Source organism: Anas platyrhynchos, chromosome 19, assembly GCF_047663525.1.
Source record: "Anas platyrhynchos isolate ZD024472 breed Pekin duck chromosome 19, IASCAAS_PekinDuck_T2T, whole genome shotgun sequence".
In the NCBI taxonomy this organism is placed as follows: domain Eukaryota; kingdom Metazoa; phylum Chordata; class Aves; order Anseriformes; family Anatidae; genus Anas; species Anas platyrhynchos.
In genome coordinates, this window is record NC_092605.1 from 141,628 (window position 1) to 169,371 (window position 27,744).

Below are 27,744 nucleotides of genomic sequence, written 5' to 3' on the forward strand. Positions count from 1 at the left end.
CCCCCAGTCCCGCGCGGGGAGCCCGGCGGAGCGGGGGCAGAGCGCACCGTGCCCACCGCCCCAGCGGGCCCCCGCGCAGCCGCGGGGCGAGGGATGCAGCGGCGCCGCCCGCGCCGCGATCGCACAAAGCTTCGCGCACGCCGAGCGCTGCCCGAGTGGCACCAGGCGGAGGCGCGCCCGTCTCCCGCCCATGCTCCGGAGAGGGCTCGCCCGGCTCGGACCCCCGCGCTCCCCACGCTGCCCGCGGCGCCCGGCCCCTCGCGCCCAAGCGGTCGGCAGCATCGCGCGCGGCGAGCTCCACCTCAGTACCTGAGTCACGTCCCGCGCCTCGGCGTGGGGATGCCCTGAGCGCGCCGGACCGCTGCCCGCTCACCCCGTGCGCCCGCGCTGACCCGTCCCAGCCCGTCTGCGCCCCGCCGGCTGCGGAGCGCTTCGGCGAGGCAGGACGCGTCTGCTCGCCCCTCCCCTGCCGGAGCGGGGCCGCCCGGGTCCTAGCGCCGCCACGTGCCCCTTTCCCGCCGCTACGGGCCAGCCGGCGCAGAGCCGGCGCAGGGGCTCCGCGGCCGCGTGCAGCCCGGCTCAGCGGCTCGCCGGGGCGGCTGGAAGGGCGCCCGCTCGAAGCGGAGCCTCCGCGGGCGCCTGAGGCCGCGCAGGCCGTCGCGCAGGGCACCGACACCGGCACGAGCTTCCTGAGGCACTCGCGGGGCGCCACGCGGGGCTGAATCCAGCCAGCATGGGATGTCGCCCTAGCTGCCCAAAGGAGCCATGGGCTTTCATAAACAAATCGGCCTCTGTAGCTGAGCTTTGTTCTGTGCTGCCATTTCTGTTTTCCACGGAGCGATCACAGTTCCTTTGTTGTTTCTTCACATAAGAAGGACTTCTATGAGCTTCCTTCCTTTTTAAATTCAGGTGGAGTGATCTGTCTGTTGATCTGCTGTGGCTCTACTGGTATTCATACAAATGTTGAATTATAAAACTGAGTGTGTGTAAAACTGTGAACAACTGCTATTGTTCAGCAGCCATGCAAGTTGTGGTGGGTTCTTGAAGTGTAGCACAGAAAGTAGCATTCCTTGGGCTAGGAATAGGTGCTCCATTTTGTAGAGCTCTTAACAGCACACAATCCAGTCCATGTTTTTATCATTTTAGCAGTCAGGCTTACAAAGAGGAAAAAGTGGCTGAAGGATTGTTACTGATTGTAGGAATAATAGAAATAACATAGTGTAATAGGAATCAAGTAGCTGACATTAGGACAAAGCTTCATTTTTGTTAAGCTTAGATCTTCCTATGGCAAATTTCCTTCCTTAACACCTAAACTGTAGAGATGTGTCTGTGTCATAACATTTTTGATTGGCAGTTTACTAATTGTTTACTATTCCATTCGAACTGCACTCTTTGCAGTTCCCTTTGTAGGTAAGTCCTAAATATTACCTTCAAAGTGCCTGTAAATATTTTTTCTTACTAAGCTTTTATAGATATTTTATTTTTGAGGCTATGTTTTCTCATTTACACTTGAATTTAACATGTTATATTAATTACAGATTTCTACTGCAATGTTTTTAAGAATGTTAACAATAACATTGAACGTTTCAAACGGTTTCAGACACCGCTAACTGCACTGTGTGGGCATACATTTCTGCCTTTGCTTCAGAAGGTACATGCAGCAGACCATGTACAAAGAGCCCTTGTAAGATCTTAACTGCAGAAAGACCAGGAATATTTGGAGTGGAGGTTTCAACAGTTTTTAGTTTGTTTCTAAAGCAAGTATGAAAATAAAGGCCTTTTTATTACTTTCAAGATGCATTTGAGGAACATGAACTGTACCTACAAAGATGTGCATAGTCTTAAAAATAAGAACCCACAGTTATTGTACAGATAGACATGGAAATCAAATTCTCCTAACCTGGATGAAACTGGAATTTAAGTGTTTCCTAAATACACATTTAAATGTTGCTTAGTAGCAGCACCCAAATTTCAGAGATACTGGGGATCAAAAGGTCCCCTAGAGTCCCTTGCAAGCTGGGCCACTTTTATTTAGAAGATCATCTTTAAAATGTTAGTTTTGGTTTATATATTTTTGCTTACATTTATTGTTTGTCAAGTAGTATTCCCTATACCAAAAACATTCCTTGTGGTTCCAAGCCACATGTAAATGTTGCTATTTTGCAATACAGTGATGGGGCCAAAGACTTGTACTTAGAAGCTGTGTCTCAGAGGTGGCTGAAATCTGCCTTGTGGCTATATCTTCCCGAACTCACTAGTGTTTGGTAAGATCAGAAAGTCTGGTTCTCCATTCTAAAGTCCTTTTAATTTTTGTTATAATAGAAAATGCTTCCTTTCATTTCTGTCTGTGAAACCAGGACGTCTTCTGCATTTATTTTAGGGGTGTATGGCTTTCTACCCTGATGCAAAACTCCATGTTGTGTAGACTGTAATCTTTTTTGACTCACTATTAAGATTAAGATTGACCAATTCTAAGCAGTATTGAATTAGTAGAAGCTACCAGTCACTCATTTGGGGAACCAACGTGCATTACTTGTGTGACTAGGAACTATCTGAAGATACCTTGGAGAAGATGACAGCTAATCTGAACGAAGGGGGGGAAGGGGAGGAGGAAGTGTTGCAAAAGATAACACAGTTGATAGGCGGAGCAACCCCAGGGTAAGAAAAGGAGTACGCCAAAATGGTATATGGATTTAAGCATTCACCTACTATGTATTGATTCTGATGAATGCTTTGAGAGGCCCAGTGCAAAGTGTAAGTTATGTTTGGACTTGCAGTGTAATTTTTGTATGCTCAGAAGATTTTGAAGATGATTTGAGGCCAGATTTCATTGTGTATTTTAAACCAGAGGTGATTTATGTAAACAAATGAACAGAATCCCTTTATTAAGTTAGTGTTTTGATATTATATGTAGATACACTTCATGTAACTAAATGAAACATAGTTTAATTCAAAAGACCGGTTATTAGTTCTGATTCTAATTTTCAATAATAGCTACCAGTGGAAATAACTTATCCTTTACTTAGGTGATGTGGGGTCAGAATTATTTTTTTTCTCCGATGTCCTAAGAAAACAGAAGTAAGAACTACTGAAAATGTTCTACTTTCTAAAAATTAGCATACTTCAGGTATAATTACAATTCATGCAACATTCAGGTTTCTGAAAGGTCTCTCATCTGGCAAAGCATTTTGTATAATCCAGAAGCATGAGAGAAAAAAAGAAAGCATTACAGGAAGTTTGCCTCGTGACTTCCAGACAAGCAAGTCATCTAGAGTGACTAAGAGAAAATCACACTTTACGGCCAGTTCATGCATTACATCTTCCTCAGTGTCACGTAGACGATGTACTCTGTTTTAATTGATTGATACATTTGTGAATAATGAAGTGGCTTGGTAGCAGAACATACTTATCTGTGCTGCATAACCTGTAGTTTCAGTTTGCCCGAGCTTGGGTTTTACAAGCAATGCACAGGGAGTTAGGAGAGAATGGAAAGCTTGCTCTCTGTCAACTCCTGTTTCAAACAGCTGTGCCCACAATAGGCTGAGGTGCTCTTTCCTGATCTGGAGTAGGGAGAAATTGTTTAATACTAATGAATGAAACAGGAAGACATGCAAACAGCTAAATGGTATTTGGGACTATGACACAAGTGTTGGCTGTGTGTTGGAAGAAGTGGGTATTATTAAAAGAGGCTGGAATTAAAAAGGAGTGTGTGCTTACTCACACAACGTGACGGAAGGACTGCTGTATGTTAACGGGGAAGATGCGAGCAAAAAATTATGGTACTAGGCGGCTGGGAGCGAATGCTAGGAGAGAAACCGATTAGCACTGGTTTATTGAGCAAGAAGGGGGGAAGCGAAGGGAACCGACTGGCGGTACCGAACAAGGCTGGAGCAGGCGGCAGCTCGCGGCTGACGGCCGCGGGGCCAGCGGTGGGCGGGCGGGGCCGCGGCCGGCGGAGCGCGGACTGGGTACGAGCCCTGCTCGCCGGAGGCCCGCCCGCGGCTAACGCTGGGACGGACGTCAGGGGCCGCGGTTCCCATGGTGACGCCCCCCCCCCCCACCGGGCAGGCGGGGCCCACCACGGTTCCCATAGAGACACGGCCTACAGCCGCGAGCAGGAGGACGGGTGGGTTGGCGTTGGTAGGAGCCAAGCTGTGCCCGGGTTACTCCGCGTGCGCCATCGGAAGGCGTATCGTCCGCGCGTCTTCTGCTTGTCCTTCAGGGCTGCCACGCGGCACCCGCGCGTCTTGTGCCCCCGCTCTCAGCGGGGACCTGTCTTTCTGCTCTCCCTGCCACGAAGTGCCCTCTATCTGCTGCCTCTGAGTCCCAAGCATTATCTTCTGTTATGCTCTGCTCTTCTCTACTGCCTTCTTTCAGGGTACTCGACCTCTGTAGTCTGCCTGCCATCTGCATGTGCTTTTCTGCCTTGGAGCGCTAGACTCAAGACTCTCTGAGCCGTCTATGGGACCTTTCACTCCTCATCCCACAATCTGCTTCCCGCCTGCTGGCTTTCCACTAGGCAATGTTTTCATTCTCTCTTGATTAATTCTTTTTCTCCCTCTCCGCACTTAAAGCGTCCCTCAGAGTACTTGGTCCTTGGCTTGCCAGTAGCTTTCCTTTCTTCCATCTGTGCATCAGTCTCTTCTTCTTGTTCCTGAGAATACTTGCTCTAGGGATACAGTGTTAGTGCTTCTTGTAATTTGTAACCTTCTATTTATCTTCCTGGATACTCTTTAGCATACGTGCCTGTTTCCTAGTCTCAGGGGTAATTGTTTCTTACGGTCATACTTTGTCTTTTATTTATGCAGTCCCTCGTGCCTTCTATTCTTCTGCTTGTCCTAATAGCAGAGCCTGACATCAGGCAGTCATGAACCCCCATAGTACAGCCCATCACATACTTTGCCAGCTGTGTCCCTGTTTATTACCAGACATCCCAGGTTTCTTTTACATGTTACTGGTCCTTAACCTATCCTCCAGTTTCTGCTATATTTTGTCTGCTCTGATAAGATTGTATAATGCATGATGTATGTTTGCTGTTTTATATGACTGACCTTACTTGGAAGGTAAATAGCAGAAGAGCTACTAACAGTGAAGAGAGAAACAGCAAGTGCTACTAACTTGTATCACTAACTGTAGTATTTTTTTTCTTGGTGTGTGTTGGTTTGTTTTTGTTTTTGCTTTTGTTTTGCAACACTGATAGGGCACAGAACGACTTAACACTGTAGCTGCACATATGTGGCTTGTGCTACTTGAACGTCTTCCTGTGACTTGCAGCACATAGTGAAACATCTGTGATAAAATTCAGGTGGTCTTGTTTTGTTTTGTTTCTTACTGCTTCATCAAGGAAAACAGTTGCGACTAGACAGAGACACATAATGGTTACAGGCTATGTGGGAGTGTCTCACTTCTGTTAGTAGTTTTGAAAAGAATCCAAGCAATACTACTGTATTAGCTCTACCAGTCTGTTATGCATATCTTATTCTTGGTGCAATGTGCAATATGTTACAAGGATAGCAAGGAACAGAGAATAAAGTATGTATTCTTTGTACTTTGAACAAAATGCGAAGGATTTAAATCTATTTTACAAGTAGGGGTTGTATGGAAGTCTGAAGGTTACCATAGGATCATTTAAGCTGGAAAAGTTCTTACCTGTTGTACTGTATTGTTCTTCAACATCACCTTGCTCTCTTTATTTAGTTGAAAAGTGGCTAGCTTAAATGTAGCATCTAATCTTGTATCACTGAAGTAGCATTTTATTAGTAACGATAGTGAAACGTCCACTGAATCAGATATGCTAGCTGCATTTGATTTTGTCTGATTGACCACCAAGCCATAATTTTTCTTTGGTAAAAGAGGCTGATATAAATTCCGTTAAGCCTATATGTGGAGCAACAGGAGTACCTATCAAACTGCTCTTTATGCATAGGCTTAAAGTAAGTTATTGGATTTTAATGGGTATCTCTGCAGTTGATGTTGTATGGCTAAGATGTTCTTGTAAGATGTAGTGTCATATCTATGCTGCTTCCTTCTTTTAATGTCATTAGATGTATTTTTACTGTTCTTCTCTTGACTGTCAGACATCCAGGTGATCTATGCGAGTTATACTTAAAATTGCACTGTGATTTCCCTGGAAATTCTACCCCCAGAAGCATTCAAGGCCAGGTCACATGAATCTTTGAACGACCTGGTCTGGTAGAAGGTGCAATGCCCATGGCAGGGGGGTTCCATTCTGACTCTGATTTCTGATATGGTCATTACTCAAGCTAACCTGCAGTTATAAATACAGCTGTTATTAATGGCAATATACTCCCTTATCTCCTATTAAAATGCATTTCTAAAAAAAAAAAAAAAAAGGTATCTGGTGGAAAGCACATGTTTAAGGCTACTGACGTCTTTCAGTTTAAGGCAGTAAGCAGAGATGGGCATAGATCCTGATAGGACTCTGTCTGTGGGTCATATTGCAATAACAGCAACCTTTCATCTTTATTTATTCATATTTTTCTATGAAGCTGGTGATTCTCGTGTTAAATGTAACATGCATCCACTTCAGAGTACCCCATTCAATTTACAAGTGCCATTAATTCAAGGAAGTTAGGTGCTGTTGGGGAGGAAGTATATTTTTTAGAGACAAGCTACTTTTATGGGAAATGTACACGTTTTAATTTTGAGATGGTTGTAGTAATAGTATTAGTAATAGTTGTAGTAATAGAAAAAGTATTATTGTTCTTAACCGTTTCTTTCCAAAAAAGTAAAGTGACTTAAGTTTGATAATTCTAAGGATTTAATAAGCTGGAGATGTGGCTTTATTTTTGATTCTTTACACAAAGGTAATGTCTAATAATGTATTGCTAAGGTTAGCTAATGCATCATGTGTCATTTTTTTTACATGGCTTTTACAAAAGTGTTTTGATACGTTATTTGGTTTAGACTGAGCATAGTTTCTTTCATTTTTGCTAGAGTTCAGAAAGTGTACCATAGGTGTATCTTATCTTTAATGTATTTATGTAGCATTGCATGTAACAGGCAAAAAGGCTCATGCATATCCACTTCTATGTGTTTTACAAAAAAAAAAAAATCTATTTCTGCTTACCCAAACAAAGAAGATACTACTTATACTATTTTGTATACTGTAGCATAATTTGAAGATTGCTAACAAAAAGCATAATATGAACAGAACACCTAGTTTGATTTTGATTGCCTTAAAAATAAATGGGAATTCTATGTCAGCAGAATTAGGACCAGTAGACTGTTGTCTTCTAGCAGTGTTTGTTGTTCTGTTTATTCAGTGTGCCTGAGAAAAGCAGGCTTTTTTTTTTTTTTTTTTTTAATGCTTATCACTTTCACCTAGCAGAGACTCATTATTTGAACATGGAGAATTAATTTCTTTAGTTCATCTGTGAGGAAAAATGAGGTTAAAATTGTGCCAAGCTTTACCATAGAGATACTGCATCACGTTTGCTGATCTGGAAATCTCTTTCATTTAAGAAGATTAAAAAGCCACTATTTGAAAGGCACAGTTGTCTGATTTGTACTCTGCAACCCTGTTCTTATTCAGATGGGATTATCTGGAACTACTGACACAGAATAATATAGTGTGGCGAGAAGCTGCAATGACTCCAGAGATTTGTGATTTATTTTTTTTTTATCAGAGCAGAGATTTATTTAATAAAGTAAAAATCAGCCATTATATATAGAGTACTTCTTGAAATAATAATAGCTTCTCTTCTGCTGAGTTTATCGTTATATGTAAGGCAAATGTGGAGAACAAACAATAGGAAGAGATGGAAGTGAAGCAGATAGTTACACCAGAAAAGAGCACTACTTCTATGTTGTTTACTTGCTTTTTAAGTTTAAAGATATGGTTAACATGTTACTGAAATAAAGCTATTTCCCCATATCTGTTGTACTTTCTGAAAAGTGACTTAACTGAGAACAGAACAGGAGGTTTGTAATTGATGAGTAAAGTATCATTGGGAAGGAGACACAGGAAGTATATTAAGATAATAGTGGCAAGAAAAGACTAATGGGACACAGCAGTTAATATTGTTAGTGAATGGAAAGATCTAATCCTATAAATCAAGTAATTTGATTTGACTTGTCATAAATGTCTTCAAGAAAAGAGAAATGTATGCAGTTAACAGCTCTTCTTTTGGCGCTAGACTGCTCTTAGGTTCTTGATAGAAAGCATTCCTTTGAGTGACTTAATTATTTCATGCCTCTGTTTTCCATCTGTATAAAGGCAAAAATTATATTTTCACGCCCCAAAATGTAGTGGCATTTAGTAATTAGTAAAAGAGATCTACATGACTTCCAGTTCCCTTGTCAAAAGAAAATGCTGCAAGATGTCATAAAGCAACTGCAAGACATGCATGAAAATTTTAACAAACTAAAAGATTTTGTCTATAACCTAAGAACTTTAGAAGAGAGAGATGAAGGGTTAGAACTCTATGATGTCACATTCACTCATCTGAAAACTTCTGAAAATGCTAAGCAGGCAGAGATTAGTGATCTTAGAATACAGCTGGATACACTGAAGGAAATGCTTGTCAATGAAAGAAGAAAAAGACAAATACTATCAACAAAACCTTGAAGAGCATCAGTTAGAGCTGGAACAATTTTGCAGGTGAGATGCACATCATCTTGAGTGCCATCACATGGCACATGCAGGACAACCTTGTGATTAAACCCAGTCAACATAGGTGGATGAAAGGCAGATCCTGCTTGACTAACCTGAACTCCTTCTAGGATACAACACTGTGCTTGGTGGATGAGGGAAAGGCTGTGGATGTTCTTTTCTTGAACTTCAGCAAAGCATTTGATACCGTTTCCCATGCATTCCCCTGAAGAAAATGGTTGCTCATGGCTTGGCTGGATGTACTGTTGACTGGGTAAAAAACTGTGGATGGCCAGGTTGAAATAGTCATTGTGCATGGAGATTAATCAACGTGATGGCTGGTCGCAAGAGGTGTTGCCCAGGGGTCAGTACTGTGGGCAATTTTGTTTAATATTTTTATCAGTGATCTTAATTTATCAATGATGATCCATCCCTGGAGGCTTTCAAGGCTAGGTTGGATGGGGCCTAGGCCAACCTGATCTAGTGGGTGGCATTCCTGCCTGTGGCAGGGGTTTTGGAGTTAGATGATCTTTAAGGTCCCTTCCAACCCAAGCTGTTCTATGATGATTCTGTGGTCCTTGATGAAAGGATCAAGTGCATCCTCAGTGAGCTTGCAGACAACACCAAGTTGTACAGAAGTGTTGATCTGCTTGAGGGTAGAAAGGCTCTGCAGAGGGATCTGGACAGGCTAGATTGATCGGCTACGTCCAGTTGCATGGTATTCAACAAGGCTAAGTGCCAGGTGCTGTACTTGGCATAACAACCCAAGGCAATGAAATAGGTTCAGGGAAGAGTGGCAGAAAAGCTCCCTGGCAGAAAAGGACCTGGTGGTACTTGTCAACAGCCAGCTGAAAATGAGCCAGCAGTGTGCCCAGGTGGCCAAGAAGGTCAATGGCATCCTGGTTTGCATCAGAAATAGTGTGGCTAGCAGGACCAGGGAAGTGACTGTTCCCTCCTATTCAGCGCTGGTGAGACTGCATCTAAAGTACAGGGTTCAGTTCTGGGCCCGTCACTACAAGAAAGATATTGAGTTGATAGAATGCGTCCAGAGAAGAGCAACAAAGCTGGTGAAGGGACTTAGAAACAAGACATATGAGGAGCAGCTGAGGGAACTGGGGTTTAGTCTGCAGAAAAGGAGGCTGAGGGGAGACTTCATCACCCTCTGTAACTGAAAGGAGGGTGTCAGTCTCTTTTCTCAGGTTGCCAGTGATAGGATGCAAGGAAATGGCCTCAAGTGGTGCCAAAGGAGGTTTAAACTGGAAATCAGGAAGAATTTCGTCAAGGGAAGGACGGTTAGGCAATGGAGTGGGCTGCCCATGGAAAAGGAGTTCCAATCCATGGAGGTACTTGAGACGTATGGGTGTGGTGCTTAGGGACATGGTTTAGTTGTGGACCTGGTAGTGTGAGGTTGTTGGTTGGGCTTGATGATCTTAAGGGTCTCTTCCAACCTAAAAGATTCTATGTGATATCCTTAGAATGGTATGCAGGAAAAGGGAAATTTAGTTCCTCTAAGACAAAACTTGCATTGGGTTAATGCAGTAACATTGTTCATACAGTAGAGAGCACTCTGACTATGGAGATAAGGTTGCCTATTCTGACAGAGGGATGCTTAGAGCATGAACAGAGTGAAGGCTAACAGAAGTGACCCTGGCTATTTTTACCCCTCCTATACCTTGAGTTCTACCAGTGACTTATCCAATTTATAGCAATGGGTTAGAGACAGTGTAGCATTAAATGAAAATTAGCATGCTTTCCCTATGGAAAGTGTGCTTTCCCTAGGACAGCATGTCCCTACATAAGGGGTATGTGTTGGGGAGCTGGCATGATTATAGGGGAGACATTGCGGAGAGCAGAAAAGGATTTGTCAGAAGGGAACACTTTTTCCTTGGGGATTGGTTTTGTAATTCATTATTATGATACCAGAATTTAATTTGTAACAATCATATAGTTCATATGTGATGTTTGATTTCTTGAGTAACTTCTTGTTCTTATGCTCATAGCAGTAAGCAAAATACTTGACCAAATTAAGACAAGAAAAAAACTTGCTGGACACCAGCTAGATCAGATACTGACAGGTCTGTAGATGTGTTGCTAAGGAGCTGGGATAGCAATAGGTATACTGTTAGGTTAGACCTTTAATCAGAACCAAAGATACAGCTTTCTTTTTGGGCAGTGAAACATCTCATATTCCAGAAAGGGAAGGAAGTGATTGATACTGAACAAGACTTTCAAAGATAAATTATATTGTGAATGTATGTATGGATAAGGCTTCAAATGTTTGCAAGTGAAGTTAGAAATGTTCTACCATGCACAGTGATGTAACTGTTGGGAGCAGCAGACTTAAACAGAACTTGTCCTAACACAGCCTCCTCTGCCTGTCCTGCATGGTATGGTGCTGACCTTTTCTGTATGACAGGAACTTCTGTGTTTTCATTGTAGCCATAGTCTAAAATATCCTACCAGTAGATGTCTGGAGAAGTCATTATGATTAGAGTCTAGAAACTAGAAAGACAGAAATATATGACTTTTTTTTTTCTTTTTCCTTTGCTTGCTTACTTACAATATATAAAGATTTATATATTGTATAACATATGTAATAAGCTTTTAAAAAAGCTTATAATTAGTCCAAACTATTTTGTATCTAACTTTCTGATGAATCCCTATTAATCAATAAATAAAGAAGGTACAAGCATGTATCTTTAACATAATGTGAGGCCAAATAGCTTCTAACAAAAAAAGATCACGTTATATTTACAAGGTGGCGCTGCTTGCCAGAATATAGCCTTATTCACAAGTGTGCTTGAGAGTCACACTGGATGACCAATTCAAGAAGGTCCAAGGCTGATGCAATGGCTAATGTACTTTATAAGGTGTTCTGAAGTATCACCAAACAAATAGGAATAGGATTGAATAAGTATTATCATTTGACTTTGGTAACATGGCAACATATGCTGGTCACAAAACTGTTCAAAGAAAAGGGGATGGGAGAAGGCAGGGAGAGTGGAGAGTAACTTGAAGCGTGGAAAAATGATCCACTTGAACTCATTCTCAGGGAGCTTCACCAGTGAATATTCTCTATGATGGGTTAAAGGGGAGGTTATCTGAGGGTGTAAAGAGCCTGTGTGAGAAGAGGACATCTAATTTTTAAAGAGTACTGTTCAATACTTAATGCAATCTGGTAGCTGAGAACTGTTGAAACAATACTAATTTTTTATGATTTTTTTTTAATAATTTTTTAAATTTATAAATTTTATTTATTTATTTATTAGGGGAACATACTAAAATTATTTACTGAAACATATGATATACTTTGCATTGTGTGACCTTTTTAATTGACACTGGACATCTTGGAAAATCAGTAAAAACTTGCATTTTAAAAAGGATGTTAAATAGTATGCACATAGTGGGTCACGTTCCTTTAAGAGGTTTATTCACTTAGGTGCAAGATAATTTTTTAAAAGCGATTGCTAATTATGAATAGTGGAAAGGGGGAAAATCTATCTGTCTGTTTCTTTAGGAAATTCTTGCATCTTATATTTCTAGTTGTGTTGTTGTTCAAAAGATTTTCTATATGTATGCCTCATTAGCTCACCAGAGATGCTCTTTAATATAAATTTATTTTTGTTTGTAGTTCTGATGACAGTCACATAGGTCATCAGTGTGAGGAGTATATAAGCCTGAAGCATCACATGGAGAGAAAAATCCAAGAAGTAAAAGGAGAGCTTGCTTGTCAGAAACAGGTATAGGAATGTAGAGAAACAATGTTGTGTTGCTGTGATGCCACCTAGCAATCAATCATTTATGTATTATGATAATATTATGTTTTAATACTGCTATAGTTGTATAAGTGTGTATTTTGTTTTGGTTTTGCCTTTTCTGTTTAAATTTGTGAGAGGTATAATGACAAGTTAAAAATAAATATATATGCACTACTTGTTTAGTAGCTGTTGCTTTACTTGTCTGGCAGCTGCCTCTTGTAACGAACTGTTGGGAATGTGTTCAGTAATCTGAGATTGTGTAAGATTTTTTTATGTAGGCAGCACACTGCTAAATTTGTTAACCTTGAAACTGCAGAAAAGGTCAGCCTCAAAACTAGAAGCAGTAATATACTATATATATTATATTTTTATATAATAAAAAAACTAGAATATGGGTAACATACGTTGTTTGTTATACATCCGATTACAAGGCGCTTTTTTCCCATTCTGCCTCTTATATTGATGTAATTTCATAATAAAAGTCTTACTAACTGTCAGTGGAATGTGACCTTCAACTGTGAAACCTTGAGGAGATTGCAATTTTCCCACCTGTCTATATTTTAAAAAACAACAAAACCTTCTTTCCTTATTTTTGTATGAACAGGATGTTAAAATGGTATTTTAAATTATTCACATAGCAATGTGGTCAGTCATTATAACTAGGATGTTTAGTTTTTGGCCTCTCATCCAAACAAATGTAGAATATAATTGGAAGTAAACTTGTGAAATGAGACTGCTTTTCTCTTGACATTTAAGAAGAAAAAGAAGCAGTGCTAGGCCAAAATTCATAGAATGACTTGGTTTGGAAGGGACCTTAAAGATCATCTGGTTCCAACTCCCCTGCAGTAGGCAGGGATGCCACCCATTACATCAGGTTGCCCAGGGCCTCATCCAACCTGGTCTTGAACACCTTTAGGGATGAGGCACCCACAGCTTTTCTGGGCAACCTGTTCCAGTGCATCACCACCCTCTGAGTGAAGAATTTCTTTCTAATATCTAATTTAAATCAACCCTCTGTTATTTAAATACTGTTTCTGCCTGTCCTATCCTATCCCCCTGTATAAAGGGGGGACACCTTTATTTTATGAAGTATAAATGTTCCTGAAAAACAAAATACAGTATCAACATGTTTATTGCTTAGAGAGAGTTACGCAGTGGACTAACTAATTCTCAATGACCAGTGGCCAAATAAAACCATGGGTACAGAGGAAACACCTCTACTGTTCATGAAGTTTATAATGCAGACATTTAGTCTGGTGTTTTATTTTCCCATTTTCTGAAAACGATTAATAGATATTAATAGGTGTAACATAGGAACACTTCTGAGAAATGAAAAATCATTGTCCATTTTGCAGTAAGATGATGAGATAATGAAGCCAAATTATTTTTCTGTGGAGGCATTTTTTACAGAGCCAAAAGGTATATGCTTTGAGTCCCTGTCGTGTAATTTAAAGAAAAATTCATTTTCCTTTTTTTTAAATCTCTATTCTCTTTGTAATTTAGATACTAATGTATTCTGCTTCCCCTTCTTTCCCTCTCTCCTAGGCTGAAGCTTATCTACAGAAGACAGGCTACAGGTTGCATGAAGTGGAAACTCTTCTTTCTGCTATGACTGTTGAGAAAGAACAGACAGTACAAGCATCATTGTTGAACTATGGTATTTTCTCTGAAGGAGAGAAACAGGTTAGACAACGCTTCATCTCTTGGCTTAGATAAATACATTCAGAGATGAAAATCTTATGGGTCTTGTTTCCACTGAATTTCTTGTAAAGAGTTCCTCTAAGGCACCTGTTTAATTAAAAATATAGACATGTGGCCTGGAATACACATATGGTTAGGTGTCATGGGCTTCATTATGGCTGATCTGTAACCTACTGGGAAAAGGAACAGTCTGTATGTAGAAAGACAGTTGGTCCAAAAGAAGACAGTGTACAGTACCACTGTGGCACATCCAAATGGGAAGAATTGTTTTCTGGAATGTACCTGAGACTCTTAGTTGCAATTTGGGGTCAATCTGGAAGTTGTGAAGTTATATTTTGAAGCCTTGCCTGTAAAAATCTTAATTTGCCAGCTGTTTAAAATAATGTCCTTTATTTTAGTCTCAGAAACAAGTTTTTCTTTCATTCCTACTTAAATGCATATGTTAAAAAAAAAAAAAAAAAAAAAAAAAAAAAAACCACCACCATTCAAAATTGGAAACATGCTGGTTTGAAGCCATGCTGGAGGGTTGTGCATTAGGAATTGAAAATGGTCTATTTTAAAAGAGTGAAAGTAATAACTGTGCTGCAGTGCATCCTACTGGGCAGTTACGGATACTCAGCAGTAGATTAGTAAGTGTGTGTTATCTGATCTTGCTGGAAAAAAAAAAAAAATAATAATGTTAAGCACGCCCAGTATTTTCTATGGTAAGTAATATATTCAAGAAGATAAATGAAAACATTTTTTTATAATAAAATAGACGAAGGTAGACTTCAGCACACACTTCTTATGGAGCAAGTTGTTTTTCCAGTTTCATCTGAAATTGTACTGATTTGTAAAGTGTTCATTCAACTACAAAGAGAATAGAGATTGGTAAGGGGACATTATTTTATTAATGACTTTCACTATTCTTGCCCACTGTAATCTGTTACTGTCACTGGTATAACTTTGTTTTCATTTTCACGCTTTTCTTCATGTTCTTGTATTCTCTCTCTGTGTTACATTTTTGGCCTGTAGGACAAGCAGTACCCACCTCAGCAAAACTATTTTTATCTCTGATTTATGTGAAGGGTCATTGTTTAAAAAACAAACAATAAAAAAATGTAGTATTCTGAACTAGGACCTTATCTCTTTTTATTTTTTTTCTGTACAAAATGAATTATAAACAAACAGGAAATAAAAAGATTAAAAGTTAAAAACTGGTTAACAACTGCATCAGTGATTCTTCCTAAAGAAGTAATAGTGTCTTGGCTAGCATCTTCTTCAGACTACTGAGACAAGAAAGATTAATATTTAAATACAGTGTAGTACAATATTATCAGTGTGTGGTTCTTTTCTTCAGATTGGTCTGAGACCCCCTGAAAGTGCTAGAAATATAGCACTAGTCATTCTTGGGCTTTAATTTAGTAACAGAGGTGAAACACACCAGCCTGGAAAGTTTTGCTTGTAGTTGCTTGAGTTTGAGTATGTCTTAGATCACACGTGCCTAACGAGAGCATGCTAATACCATACAAGTGCATTGATAAGGAAAGATCACTTACAGTAACTCTGGATGAAAATGTGGTCTTCCGTTTAGACCCTTTTCCACTAGCAAATACCTAGAACAGTTGTATTCCTGTTTCAGACGATAATGGTTCATATGTGTGTTGCAGATTGAGATGCAGTTCTGGTCCCCAGAATTCGGAATACACATTTGATGTACTGGTACCTACTGCTGCCTTTCTCTTCAAGTCTTTTCTGTCTCCCTTTCCTTAATCCTCACCTAAACAACCTTGGAGAGATTGTAAAAGCAGAACAGACAGAGATTATTCTCGTATTCTGGATACCCCGTGCTCTTAGGGCAGAAAGAGCCACAGGAGAGGGGCTGTGAGGCAGCCGGCGTCCTTGCAACAGGGAAATTTAATTGGAAGTCCATTAGCATCCCAGCTTTTAGATGACTCTTGTAGAAGAGTAAGGGGACTGAGGAAAGTGGGGAATGGTGGAGTAGACTGAAAAGGAGTAGTATTAGAAACCAATGCAAGGCATAAATGTTGAATTTCAAGTAATTTGTTGGCCTGTGTCCAGAGTATGCACAGCACCTTGATTTGCCTTTCCCTCTGGAGAGGCAGGACTGCTGCTTTGCAATAATTAAATATTAGGGTTGAATACAAAGAAACATTCTGGGGGCTCAGTAACATAAATTATCAGCATTCAATGCAAATATTACGAACACATTAGACTCTCTTTCTTTTAAAAAATATCTGATCTGGATGGTTTGCAATTAAGATTAATTTAGTGACTATAATAGTGTATATTCTATAATTCTAGGGTTTTATCATACTCCTGTACCAAAAAGTATCTATTTCTTAAATAGATGGTGACAAATGTCTCCACCAGCTAGGGAGGATTTTACAAAGTGGAATTTAAATTCTGCACTGTTTGAATGAAGTCACCATTATAATACACTGCTGTCACTCTAATGTAACTTCTTCAAAAATGTTTGCAGCCACGCTTTAAAAAATGGCAGAAGTAATTAATGTCAGGACTCAAATATGTAATCTTTCATTGGTCCTACCAGAACTGTCTTGAAGGTTGTGCTGGAATTTTGAATGATCAGGAAGTATGTTTTTCAATGTGTCTATTTTGGTTGTTCCTGTTGTTTTTTTTCCTATACAATTTATAAAAAATAATTTATTTTTTTTCTGTACATGTATTCTTCCTAAACATACGCTGTTGCTGACTGTCAGAAATTGGATTCTGGATCAAGCAATATTTGATGTAACAGGAAAACAGTTCTCAAAGGTTATGATCTAGAACATTTCACATTGTTGTCCCAATTGGGCCATCACTTTATTCACACAGATCTAGCTTTCCATATGCTTCCCTTTTTCCAGCTTAGCAAAGTATGTCCAGCCTCTTTATGTTCTTGCGAACAGATGATCTCTAATCACACTTCTGAGAATATCACACATCAGAAAGGGGTTTGGTATTGGGCCAGTAAGTTCTTTCAAGAGATGGTGTACCCATGCATTAAAGAGAGACAGCACACTTCAAAGAACAGTGATAAGGTAGAGCCACCTCTGTGGCCATCTTCTTCCCTTTCTGTGCCTCCTCCCCCATGTCAGGTTCTCATTGCAGCATTTCTGTTAGCACTTCTTTCCCCCCCAACGGAAAAAACCCATAATGACCACATCTTCTTTTTTCTATGGTTCTTTTCCCGTAGTCCGTTCTTGGATGGAAAGTATGAATATCTGTGTGTGTGTGGTGGTATGGTATGATCTGTGTTGCTCATGAATGAAGGATTGTTATTGTGTTGTGCTTTTATTTTACAGACACTTCAATATGATGATAAAAGTTATCTTAGAAAAGATATTCCAATCTTGGAAATACAGAAGCTGAAAGAGCAGAATGCCAGCCTTCGGGCTGCTGTTGCACAAATGAGGAAAGAAATGGAGAGTCTTGATGAACAGATACAGTCCTCTCTTCCTCTGACAGAACAAACTATCACTGGCCTAACTACAGAAACCTTGTCACTCAATCCTGGTAATTTGGTGGAAAGGGCTGAGGGTGTTGTTACACAGATGTATAACTGTCCTGCATGCTTTTTTTTTTTTTCTTCCCTTAGGTGACACTCTTCGCTTAAAGAAACTAAAATTTTTAAAATGTATCAAAATTAAAAATACATAGTACTTTGAAATGCATCCCTTTTACCAAATATTGTCACAAATCAGTGGGTGGCTAACAGATTTTTAGTCTCTCTTAGAAACATTTTAGTGTATCACTGATTAAAAACTTCTATCTTTTTTCTTTTTTGCATTAATCTTTTTTGAAAAAAGCTGATAACAGAAAATAAATAAATGCATGAACTACAGAAGGCCTGTCTACTACATTTAGACATTTAGTAGTAAATTTATGAAAATTTTTGGTTTGATTTTTGTTGGCACTAGTACAGGCCTGTTTGGAAACAAACTGGAATTTTTCTTCATAAACATTCTTGTGACTTAGAACTTTAGAGAGAATAGGGAAGGAATTAACTATAACTTAGTAATGGAATAACAAGCTCTGATTTGTTTTCATTTTAAAAAATAAATAGATGAGAACTTTTTCAAGGACTTGTGTGGAGTAGCTAGCTCTGTTTTTTAGCACCTTTTACCAGTTATGTAAGTGTAGGTAGATAGCTGTTTTATGCATCTTTCTATGCCTCGTTTATGTAAACATTTAAGTTCTGATTGCTTTAAGCTATTCCAGATCCACTATGAATTGTTTTATGTATTTCAGAAAACTAAGGTAACACTGGTGAAAATCATTGTGTTGTACCAAGCTGTCATTAAGCTTCTCTGTTTCAATTTTGCAGTAAGGTGGGATTTGTCATATCAGTTTGCAGAATTAAACTCTCACTTACAATGTGAAATAATGAGCTAATGAAGTCTGCATTTTCATTAAATTTAAGCATATATTCTTCTTGATAGCCTTGCTAATAATGAGACATTAAGCTTGCTAATAATTAAACATTAATAACCAATTAAAGCAAAAATTTTTTTTTTTAATAAAGAATAGTTTTTTCATACAAGCGGTTGAAGTTAGTCCATTGTTTTTTGAAGATACAGTCAAAGATGCAGAAGATTTGTGCCTGCTAGGATTTATCAGTGTCCAAGAGAACCAGTCATTTTTGTCCGCTGATACACATTTTCAGAAATTAATTATCCATTTTTTCTTTGGCTGAAATTCTTTATTCAAATAAAATAATCCTCCTTGTATCCGTTTAAAAATATATAGAGATTATGTTTGATCTCTAAAAGAGTTTATAATGTTAAATACAAACATTTTAAGACAGTGGGAGAGTAACTTAGAAGGGCATTTCTGGTTTCCAGAAAGTCCTGTGTTCTTTCCCCTGCCTTGTCCACATAATTCAAAATGTTCAGACTCCCATTTTTACTGTAAGTAAAAGAAACATTTTTCAGAATTGATTTAAATTTATTGGTGATTTTTTTTCAACTGTGATAGAAAGAATCTGCTATGTCTTAACTATTCTTGTTATACTGAGTATTGCCAGTTTACCAACAATTAAATAATGCAGTATTGGAAGAAATAAAAACTTCTGTCTGTGTGCTACTTACCAACAAACTGAACTTTGTAATATGTCATCGATAGACACTTCTGTATTTTGTAGATTACTGATAATTACATATTGTGAGTCTGTACTACTTTCTATATTTCCTCAACTCTGTTTACAGTGCATCTACTGAAGTAGTATAAATGTATAGTAATGAGAAAAAGTTCTGCAGCTATTGCTGTGAAAGCCCAAACTATATAAGTATGTATACATTCATATTATACTCCTCTTCTTTTTTTTTAAAGGTTCATTTTGCACAGACCAAGTTTCAGTTAGAACCACGTTGAACAACATCAATGTCAGCTCAAATAACTTGGGTTGTATAATAAGCCCAAACACAGAAAAGGTACAAAGAGATTTAATCTACCTAAATATGTATGTGTAATTAATAATTAGCATATTATTTTATATACTCTTATTTAGTCTCTAATGAGCTAGCAGTGACTTTTTTTTCAGACAAACTTACGCTCCTTCTTTCTAGGGAATAAGTTTTGACTAGTTATTCCCTGGCACAAGTCATTTCTGATCTTTCAAGCTCTTTTTGATCTTTTTCCTCCCCCACTTTCAAATTCTTAAGCTGTTGTGTATCACCTGAATTTTCTGTTTTAAATTTGTTAGCCTTTTTTAATATCTAAAATTTTTCAATATGCTTTGGGTTGGATCAAAATGATAATGTAGATACTGTGTCAATAGTGGACTGTAACCAGCAGGTACTGTGAAGCTTTGGTTTGCATTTGCTTTTTGTTTTATGAAAATATGAATTTGAGCTCCTGCCTTGTCTTTATTCTTCACTTTTTTTTTTTTTTTTTAGCCTCTTCTCATTGTACCCTTTTTTCTTCAGAAAAAGGAACTGGGGATATTGTATGAGATGTATGCGTTTTCCTTTAGAGAAACTGATGTGCAAGACGTGCATTTTCACAGAACAGGCTCGACAACCTGAACTGCCACAGAAGCGCTGCGGGGTACTCCCTGAGGTGGGCTGGCCGCCTGCTGGCTTTCCTCGGAGAGCCTCGTACCTGCCGAGCTCGCTTCCTCCAGTCCGTCGCTAGGGGGCGGTGCTGACTGGGCAGCGAGGCGGCCTCGGGGGCCTTTTGCATAGCCCGTGGGCCGCCGGCGTGTTAAGGACCTGCTCGGTCTGGCTGGGAGAAACCACTGAGCGCCTTCGTCAGTTAGAGCGCACACCACAAAAGATGAAAAAGCTCATTGGCTCTGGAAGCGTTTTTATTCAGTTCTAGGGTTTACAAATGTTAATTCTCATTATGTTGTTTTAAAGGGTAGAAGCAATGTCGGCATTAATATACAGCAGAGGCATCTCTCAGTAAAAATAATAATGGGATTGAGAGCTGAAACAATAACACAGAATACCAAGTAAGGACTAAGTCACTATACGTTCTCCCCTTACTGCCTCCCAGAGATTTCATGGTATAGCAAAAGAATTTTAAAGTAAGACAGGTTAAAATACAATTTCAAAATATTTTTTTCTAATTCTTAAGTAATCTGTAAAATCTACCGATATCTGTTTTATGATTTAATTTTACTGCTACGATTCACCACTAACCTTCTAAGTTCAAGAAAATGGAAATAACAACTAAGTAATGAAGAATGACGAGAGATAATTACATTAAAAGCTAATAGGTTTAGGAGCTGAACCAATAACAATGTTTAAAATCTCAGAACCTTTTGAACCATGTGTAAAAATGCGCATAACCTACCATCCACAACGATGTTTAATATTTTTAAATACTGCATCATTTTGCTGAATATAAAAGTAGTTTTGTTTGTTCCTACTGTGAAATTACATTTAGGAAGTTGTGCGCCAGTATAGACAGATCTTTTTTCCTTTTTTGCTACTTCCAGAATTAGTTGAAAACTGAATTCTATACCAACTATTCTCTTCTTTTGCAGAAAATATTTTACAAGCTACTGTCCCAGATGCATTCTTATTTTCTTTGAGTTCCCTTAAGTTGGGATGAAACCTTAATTAAAAAAAAAAAAAAAAAAAAAAAAGTGAGTGTGGCTTTGCCTTGGAAACACTAAGATAGTTACTGAACATTCTCTGTGCCAGAGATTAAACCTTTACTTCATGGTGCTAAACTGTAATTGAATTCTCAGGGCTGGATATGAGAATAAGAATATTTTGCAGACAGTGATCTGCCTTCAGTATGAAATAGTGAATTACTCTTGCTTTATGTTTATAAACAAGTAGTAGGACACAGACCTGAAAAGATTTCTGAATTTCAGTCCTAACTCTACATCTTACAAGCTGTCATTGTGTGTAATGCTGTTGAATGTTTTTATGAAAAGTTCATGAAAAATGAATTTTAAGGAAATAGTATTCTTCTCATTGACATGCATTGCACTTTCACCTCTTGGTACAATGGAGGTGGTACATAGCATGACAGTTGGTAGTACTGTAAGTGGGCATTGCCTTTACCTCTCTTTATGTTACGCCTCAGTGTTTTAATTTCACTGTGTTCATATGAGGGCAGAGTGTAATAATTTTCAGCTGCTTATGTTGATAGCTTTGATACAAATTACTTTCTGTACACCAATGTGATATGCCTTCCTTCTTCCGCTGTGATGTCTTACATCATGTTTTTACAGATTCTACCCCCTGCGTTTATTTCTCCACCCTTCTGCCTGCCCTGGTTTTAGCTGAGATTGAATTAGTTTTCTTTGTAGAGGCTTGTATAGTGCTATATTTTTAGTTTGGTGATGAAAAATAGTGTTGATAGCCGACTGATGTTTTAGTTGTTGTTGAGCCGTGCTTACACTGAGTCAAGGTCTTTTCTGTTTCCCTTGCTGCCCTGCCAGTGAGGAGGCTGGGGGCACATAAGAAGTTTGGAGGAGACACTGCCAGGACAGCCGACCCAAACTGACCAAAGGGTTATACCATACCTTATGATGTCATGCTCAGTAATACAACCTGGGGAAGAGGAGGAGGAAGGGAGAATGTTTAGAGTGATGGCATTTTTCTTCTTAACTGTTATGTGTGATGAGCCTGTGATCCTAGAAACAGTTGAACATCTGCATCCAGTGGGAAGCAGTGAACTAATTCCTTATTTTCATTTGCGTGTGTGCACAAGTAAAATATCTTAAACCATGAGTTCTTAAGTTTGTACCTTTCTGGTTCTTTCTGCAGTCCCACTGAGGGGGAGTGGGTGAGAGACTGTGTGTTGCTGAGCTGCCTACCAGGTTTAAACCACAACACTTACCCACAGTGTTTGTGGACTTATATGCTTTCTGTTTATGTTCTTTTATCCTCCTTTTTTCAGATACATGAATCTGAAGAAATAAGAGAATGTTTGGGAGTTGCGTGACATACTAAGCCAATGTGGTGGTTTTGTTTGTTTTTGTCAGTATGGATAACACATTTCAGTGTGTACTCTTTGAATCACTGTGTTCAGGGTGATCATAGTTGAAAGCTGATTGGGACAGCACCATTACAGTGCACTGCACAGTTACAGTGTACTACCCTTCTATTTTATTTATATACGGAAGAGTAAACATGTAGATGAGCAAGATTTTTGCAAAACTATTTTAACGTGGGTGATGTTTAGATACTTGTGGTAATGTATGGTTTTAAAAAAGTCTTTAGGGAGACGATTTCTTTGGTGAATGATGAGTCTTTAAATTAATATTGAAACATGTCCCCCTGAAAGAAGCCAGGCTCTTGAAAAACGTGGATGTGATTCTGTTCTATTCTATGATTCTACCTTAATGATACTATGATTCTATGGTCTTTTGGGTAAATGCCTCATATATGTAAGACTCAGTTAGGGTTGGAGAGACAAAACCAATTATAGAATCTACTTTTTATTCTTCAGCTTTTTTCTCTTAACAGTGTTTTAAGTCATACCCACCCCACATGTGCATATGCATGCAATGATCACATAAGAAAGGGTTTGTAGTAGCTTGCTACTTGCAGTGAAATGTTTTTTCCACGTTTTATTTTGATATTATCTGCTCTCTTGTTTACAGTTATGTGGTGTGTATCCTATATGTATTACTTTACACTTACAGTTAACAATATGGAGCATACTTGTTGGAACTTCCTAAGCTGTGATACTGATTTATTCCGTTGTTTAAATTTGTCCAGTATTGCTAACAAAATCTTGAAACTGAACCCTCAAAAACAGGCTGTGGATTTCAATTTTGCTCTTTCTGTTCAACTAGCTTCTAATGTGTGTTTGTATGAATCTCTGAACATGCAGACCACATTTTCAAGACATTTTAATAAGTTCTATCTGTTGTTTTGTTGTTGTTGTTGTTTTGTCTTTTGTTGTTGTTGTTGTTTTTGTCTGTTTGTTTGGTTTGGTTTGGTTTGTTTCCAGGGGTCAAAACACAAATCTCTTGAAGAAAAGATGGTAGATTTTTGCCCTATCTCAGATAATTGTTGTCCCGATGTTAGTCTGCAGTATGGTTTCAGCTGCCCTCTACAAGGAGTGCAAAATAAACTGAACGAAGCAGCAAGAAAAATACCAATTCTGAGCCAAGAGAAGCAGCAGCTGACTGAAATGGGAAACAGACACAGAGCAGATATTGGAATGGTATTAAAGGAAGGTAAATGTATTCTAGAAAAGATGCTAGCTTACACATTTAGAATAAAAGCTGTGAATCTGTTGATTCTTTGAACTGGAGAGAGCTAAGTTTTAATATGAAAACAAAGCGCTGCACCTGGCTGATCCTTGAGCTGGATAGTTTATGTGAGACTGAAGTGCTGACTGTTCCAACTTAAGTTGTCCTGTGATAGAATTCCTAACAAAAAACAGTTATAGTTTGTAGTCAGAAACTTTTTGCTAATGGACATCTTCGATGATGGATTCCCTGGTGCTTAGATGTCAGTGTGGGAACTGGAAGTTGAACTAATACTTCTAAGAACAGAAGAATCATAGAATCATAGAATATCCTTAGTTGGAAGGGACCCTTAAGGATCATCAAGTCCAACTCTTGACACCGAGGTGGTTTATCTCTTAAGATGACAAAAATATTTATGAAAGTAGAAAGGAAAGCTTACTATAGGATAATGTGGAATCAAGAGTATATAAAATGTAAGAAAACTTCACTGTGGACACTTAAATACCATGCAATAATTGTTCTGTCAATGAAGCAAAGGTTAAATAAATAAAAAAAACACTAGGCATGTTTTCGCATAGTATTGAATCCATCTCCAATGAAGGCCTCTGTTCAGTGATTCATTTATACTGGCTATAAACAGTTGTTGAAAATGTAATATTGATGATAAAGATAACTGAGAATACCTCCTTGGTATCTTCTCTCCTTTATAGGACTTTGGCATCCCATTAGCTCTAAGCGCTGCACAATTTGTGTTGCCTCTGGTAGTCTTTCTCCAAGAGAGCTTCTCAAAAGAACACAGTGTCAGCTTTCAGCTCTAAAGCATCTACAACACAGGCTTGCAACACAGGTAATCACACACCTCTAGTGATAATGAACAGTTAAGCTAATTCTAGTTCCACAAATCTAACTTTCCTTAAAACTCTGCATTTAAATGCCTCTTACCAACTTCATCTCAAGTCCTCCTTTGGTACCTGGGAAGATTTATACTTGAGGGGTTACATTTGACACTTCAAAATTAACTTAAAGTCATGGTTTAAAGTCATAAATTCATTAACTTAAAGTCATGGTTTTCATTCAAAAAAATTCAAAAACACTTGTGTTACTGCAGCATAAATGCAATCCTGAACTACAAGTGTGAGTTTGCTAAATCTTAGTCTTAAATGAGTGAGATAAGGGTATTTGAAGGATTTGCAATATGTTCAAAGATAAACTTGAAAATAATTAATCAGTGAGCATAATTTCAAGTATTCAGTGGTGTGGGATTTTGAAGAACCCTTGTCCAAATTATTGCAACAACACATTTTCCATATAGGAAGGCAGAATGTGTAATTAACCTGTCTGTAATCTTTTGTAACTTAAATAGAGCTTTTTATACTTAAATTGCAGCTTTCATGCGAGAGACAAGTGGATAAATTCTGGCTCCCCCAGTGGTTAGTGGCAGATCTCCCAATGACTTCACTAGAATCAGGATTTCACTATGTACTTTACTTAATTGATCAGCAGATTTGTTCCTGTGAGGATTGAGTCAGAGCAGCTGATTGTCGTTGTAGTTTTGAGGGCAGCAAACAATGTTCTTTCAGAAAAGGTGAGGTTGTTGCTCTGAGGCATAAAACTCAGTAGAATTATTAACCAAGTTCAACTGGGGAAATACTTCCTCTGGGAACCTCTCTCGGTGGCTTGCTCCAGTATTTGATCACAATGAGTAAAGAAATTTCAGATTTGGTGGTAGGGTTTGTGTTTTGTTTTTTTCTCCCTTATGCTTAAGTAGAGTGTCCTGTACTTCATTATCTGCATATTGCCTCTTGTTTTTCCACTGTATACTGCTCAGAAGAGTCTGGCTCAATTGTCTTTGCCTCCTCCCACTTACCACATCAGGTGCATATAGATGTTAATAAGATCCTTTCTGACATATCTCTCCTGGAGGCTAAACAAGGCCAGCCTCCCCAGCTTCTGCTTTTATGTCAGATACTCCAGTCTGTTAAATATCTTTTTAGCTGTTTTTGCTCCAGTGTGGCTGTGTCTTTCTTCTAGTAGGGAGCCCAGAACTGTAAACAATACTCAAAATGTGATTGCACCAGTGTCTGATAGAGAAATAGTCACCTCTCTTGATCTGCTGGCAGTGCTTCTGATGCAGCCCAAGATGCTGTTGGCTGAAGACCTCAAGGATGTATTGCTGCCTTACATTCAACTTGTAGTCTACCAGGGTTCCTCTTTCTTTTCTAGTGAGCTGCTTTCTAGCAGCTTTTTTTTTTTTTTTTTTTTTTTGGGGGGGGGGGGGGAGAGTGGAAAGTATGTCTTTAGGAGTTTTTTCTTCTGTATTTTAAAACATTCAACACATTTTTCACTGTTTTTTTCTTCCCTGTTCACCTCAACTCCTTATTTTTTCTTTCAAAATTCATCTTAGAGCTTAGCTGACTTTTGAACTGAGATCAATCATTGCCCATCCATTGCAGTCTTCCTTTGCTTTATTTTTAATGAGGTATATACTAATGCTTGCTATTTTTCTTACCTCTCATGTTTTCCTTGTTCTTTTAAAAGTCATTAAAGATTCTTCTTGCTTTTGTAAAAATAAATTAATGTTGAAAATCCAATTTGTCCGTGGCTCCTGGTGGGTCAGCATTTGACTGTATGTTTCCAGGTGATGTGTTAAACTCCAGCAGTAGCTGTCCTACCTCTTCCATTCAAGGATAGCTTGGAGCTCATGATTGAAGTGGCTATCATTAAGCATCTTTCCAGCTCTGGAACATTTTGGGATAATCTCCATTACTGATGAAATTTGTCCAAACTAGAAAGAAGGATGTCCTTTCTTACATTGAAGCGTTTCATCCTGAGTAGTCTCATTCCAGGCTGCTCTTCACACAGAAAATACCTGATGATGCTCCCACTCCTGAACTGAGGCTGAGCTTCCAAGCACTGCTATTCTATTTGCTTGTTTGTTTTTTCATAATCCCTTGCACTAGCCATGCTATGTTTGTTCCTGTGTTCAGTGTTATCATCCTCACCAAAACCAGACAGAATTTATTACTGTAGGCTACCTGAAGAAATTTCAGTATCAGCTACTTTATATGATGGGCTGCTCCCATTTCTTTAGTTTTAAATATATAGCAAAAGACTTATTTTCACCTCCTTTCACAGGGCTGAAGCAGTTCGCTTTTCGTCAGATTTCACTTGAATTGAAACATGCAGAAAGTGGTGAAGCTTAATGGGATAATTAATTTTTGTTTGTTGTTTGTTTTGTTTTACATCTTGACAAATCACCTTTCCATAGCTGTGGTGGTTTTTCGTGGTGGTGGTGGTTGGTTGAAGTAATTCTTTGGGGGCATTTCCTCTGTAATGTAATCATGGGGAAAGATGTAAGTGAAGAATAGCCCTAGCAACATAAACTTGAGTAACAAGCAGGATGATAGTTACAGTGATAAGAAATTAACATTTTGAACAGAATTAGCAAGAAGTTTATATTAGGAGGTTAGTTTGGCCATGTTGTTCGAAAGGGAATGCAATTTTATTTAATCTTTATAAAAGATTATTTTAAATCTATTAGTGTAACAGCAAACTGAGCTATAAGTGTATTGTTTTTAGAGGCCATGAGTTATTTGTGTTAATGTAACATTTCATACTAGGAGCTGCAGTATGCAAAGCAACATCATCTCTCAAGGATCTCTTCCGTAATTTCCTGCCCTAACTTAAAGGGAGAAAAAGCTCCAAGCAGCTGTGGGGAAGAAACAGAATTACCATCTGCTCAGGTACAGTGCAATTTTATCATTAATCTAATTTGTCTTCAGTTGGATTTTTCAATCAGAGTTCCTCAACAGTCATTTCCTGAAACATGCATATATTTGCTAAGAGAGCTTTATTCTACTTCAGGCTTATTTAACTAGTGTCTCACAATCACTTTTAAGATGTTCATCTTATACAACCTTTCAGAGTTATAATTAATAATTTTCTTCTTTAGTCTCGCCTCTTTGGTGCCAAAGCCTTCTGTCTTTCTAAGACCAAGATGCACC

General features: G+C 38.7%; 1 protein-coding gene across 1 annotated transcript in view; it reads left to right on the plus strand.

Annotated features, from left to right (window-relative positions):
* The first annotated feature begins 3,776 nt into the window (after positions 1-3,776).
* CCDC57 (coiled-coil domain containing 57) overlaps positions 3,777-27,744 on the plus strand; it is a 31,123-nt gene continuing 7,155 nt past the window's right edge. Inside the window, exons 1-8 of the mRNA XM_072025881.1 lie at positions 3,777-4,126; positions 12,246-12,354; positions 13,918-14,055; positions 17,382-17,592; positions 19,408-19,508; positions 23,497-23,725; positions 24,451-24,587; positions 27,361-27,483. Of these exons, the coding sequence (XP_071881982.1) occupies positions 3,777-4,126; positions 12,246-12,354; positions 13,918-14,055; positions 17,382-17,592; positions 19,408-19,508; positions 23,497-23,725; positions 24,451-24,587; positions 27,361-27,483 (1,398 nt within the window). The remainder of the gene's footprint in view (positions 4,127-12,245; positions 12,355-13,917; positions 14,056-17,381; positions 17,593-19,407; positions 19,509-23,496; positions 23,726-24,450; positions 24,588-27,360; positions 27,484-27,744) is intronic.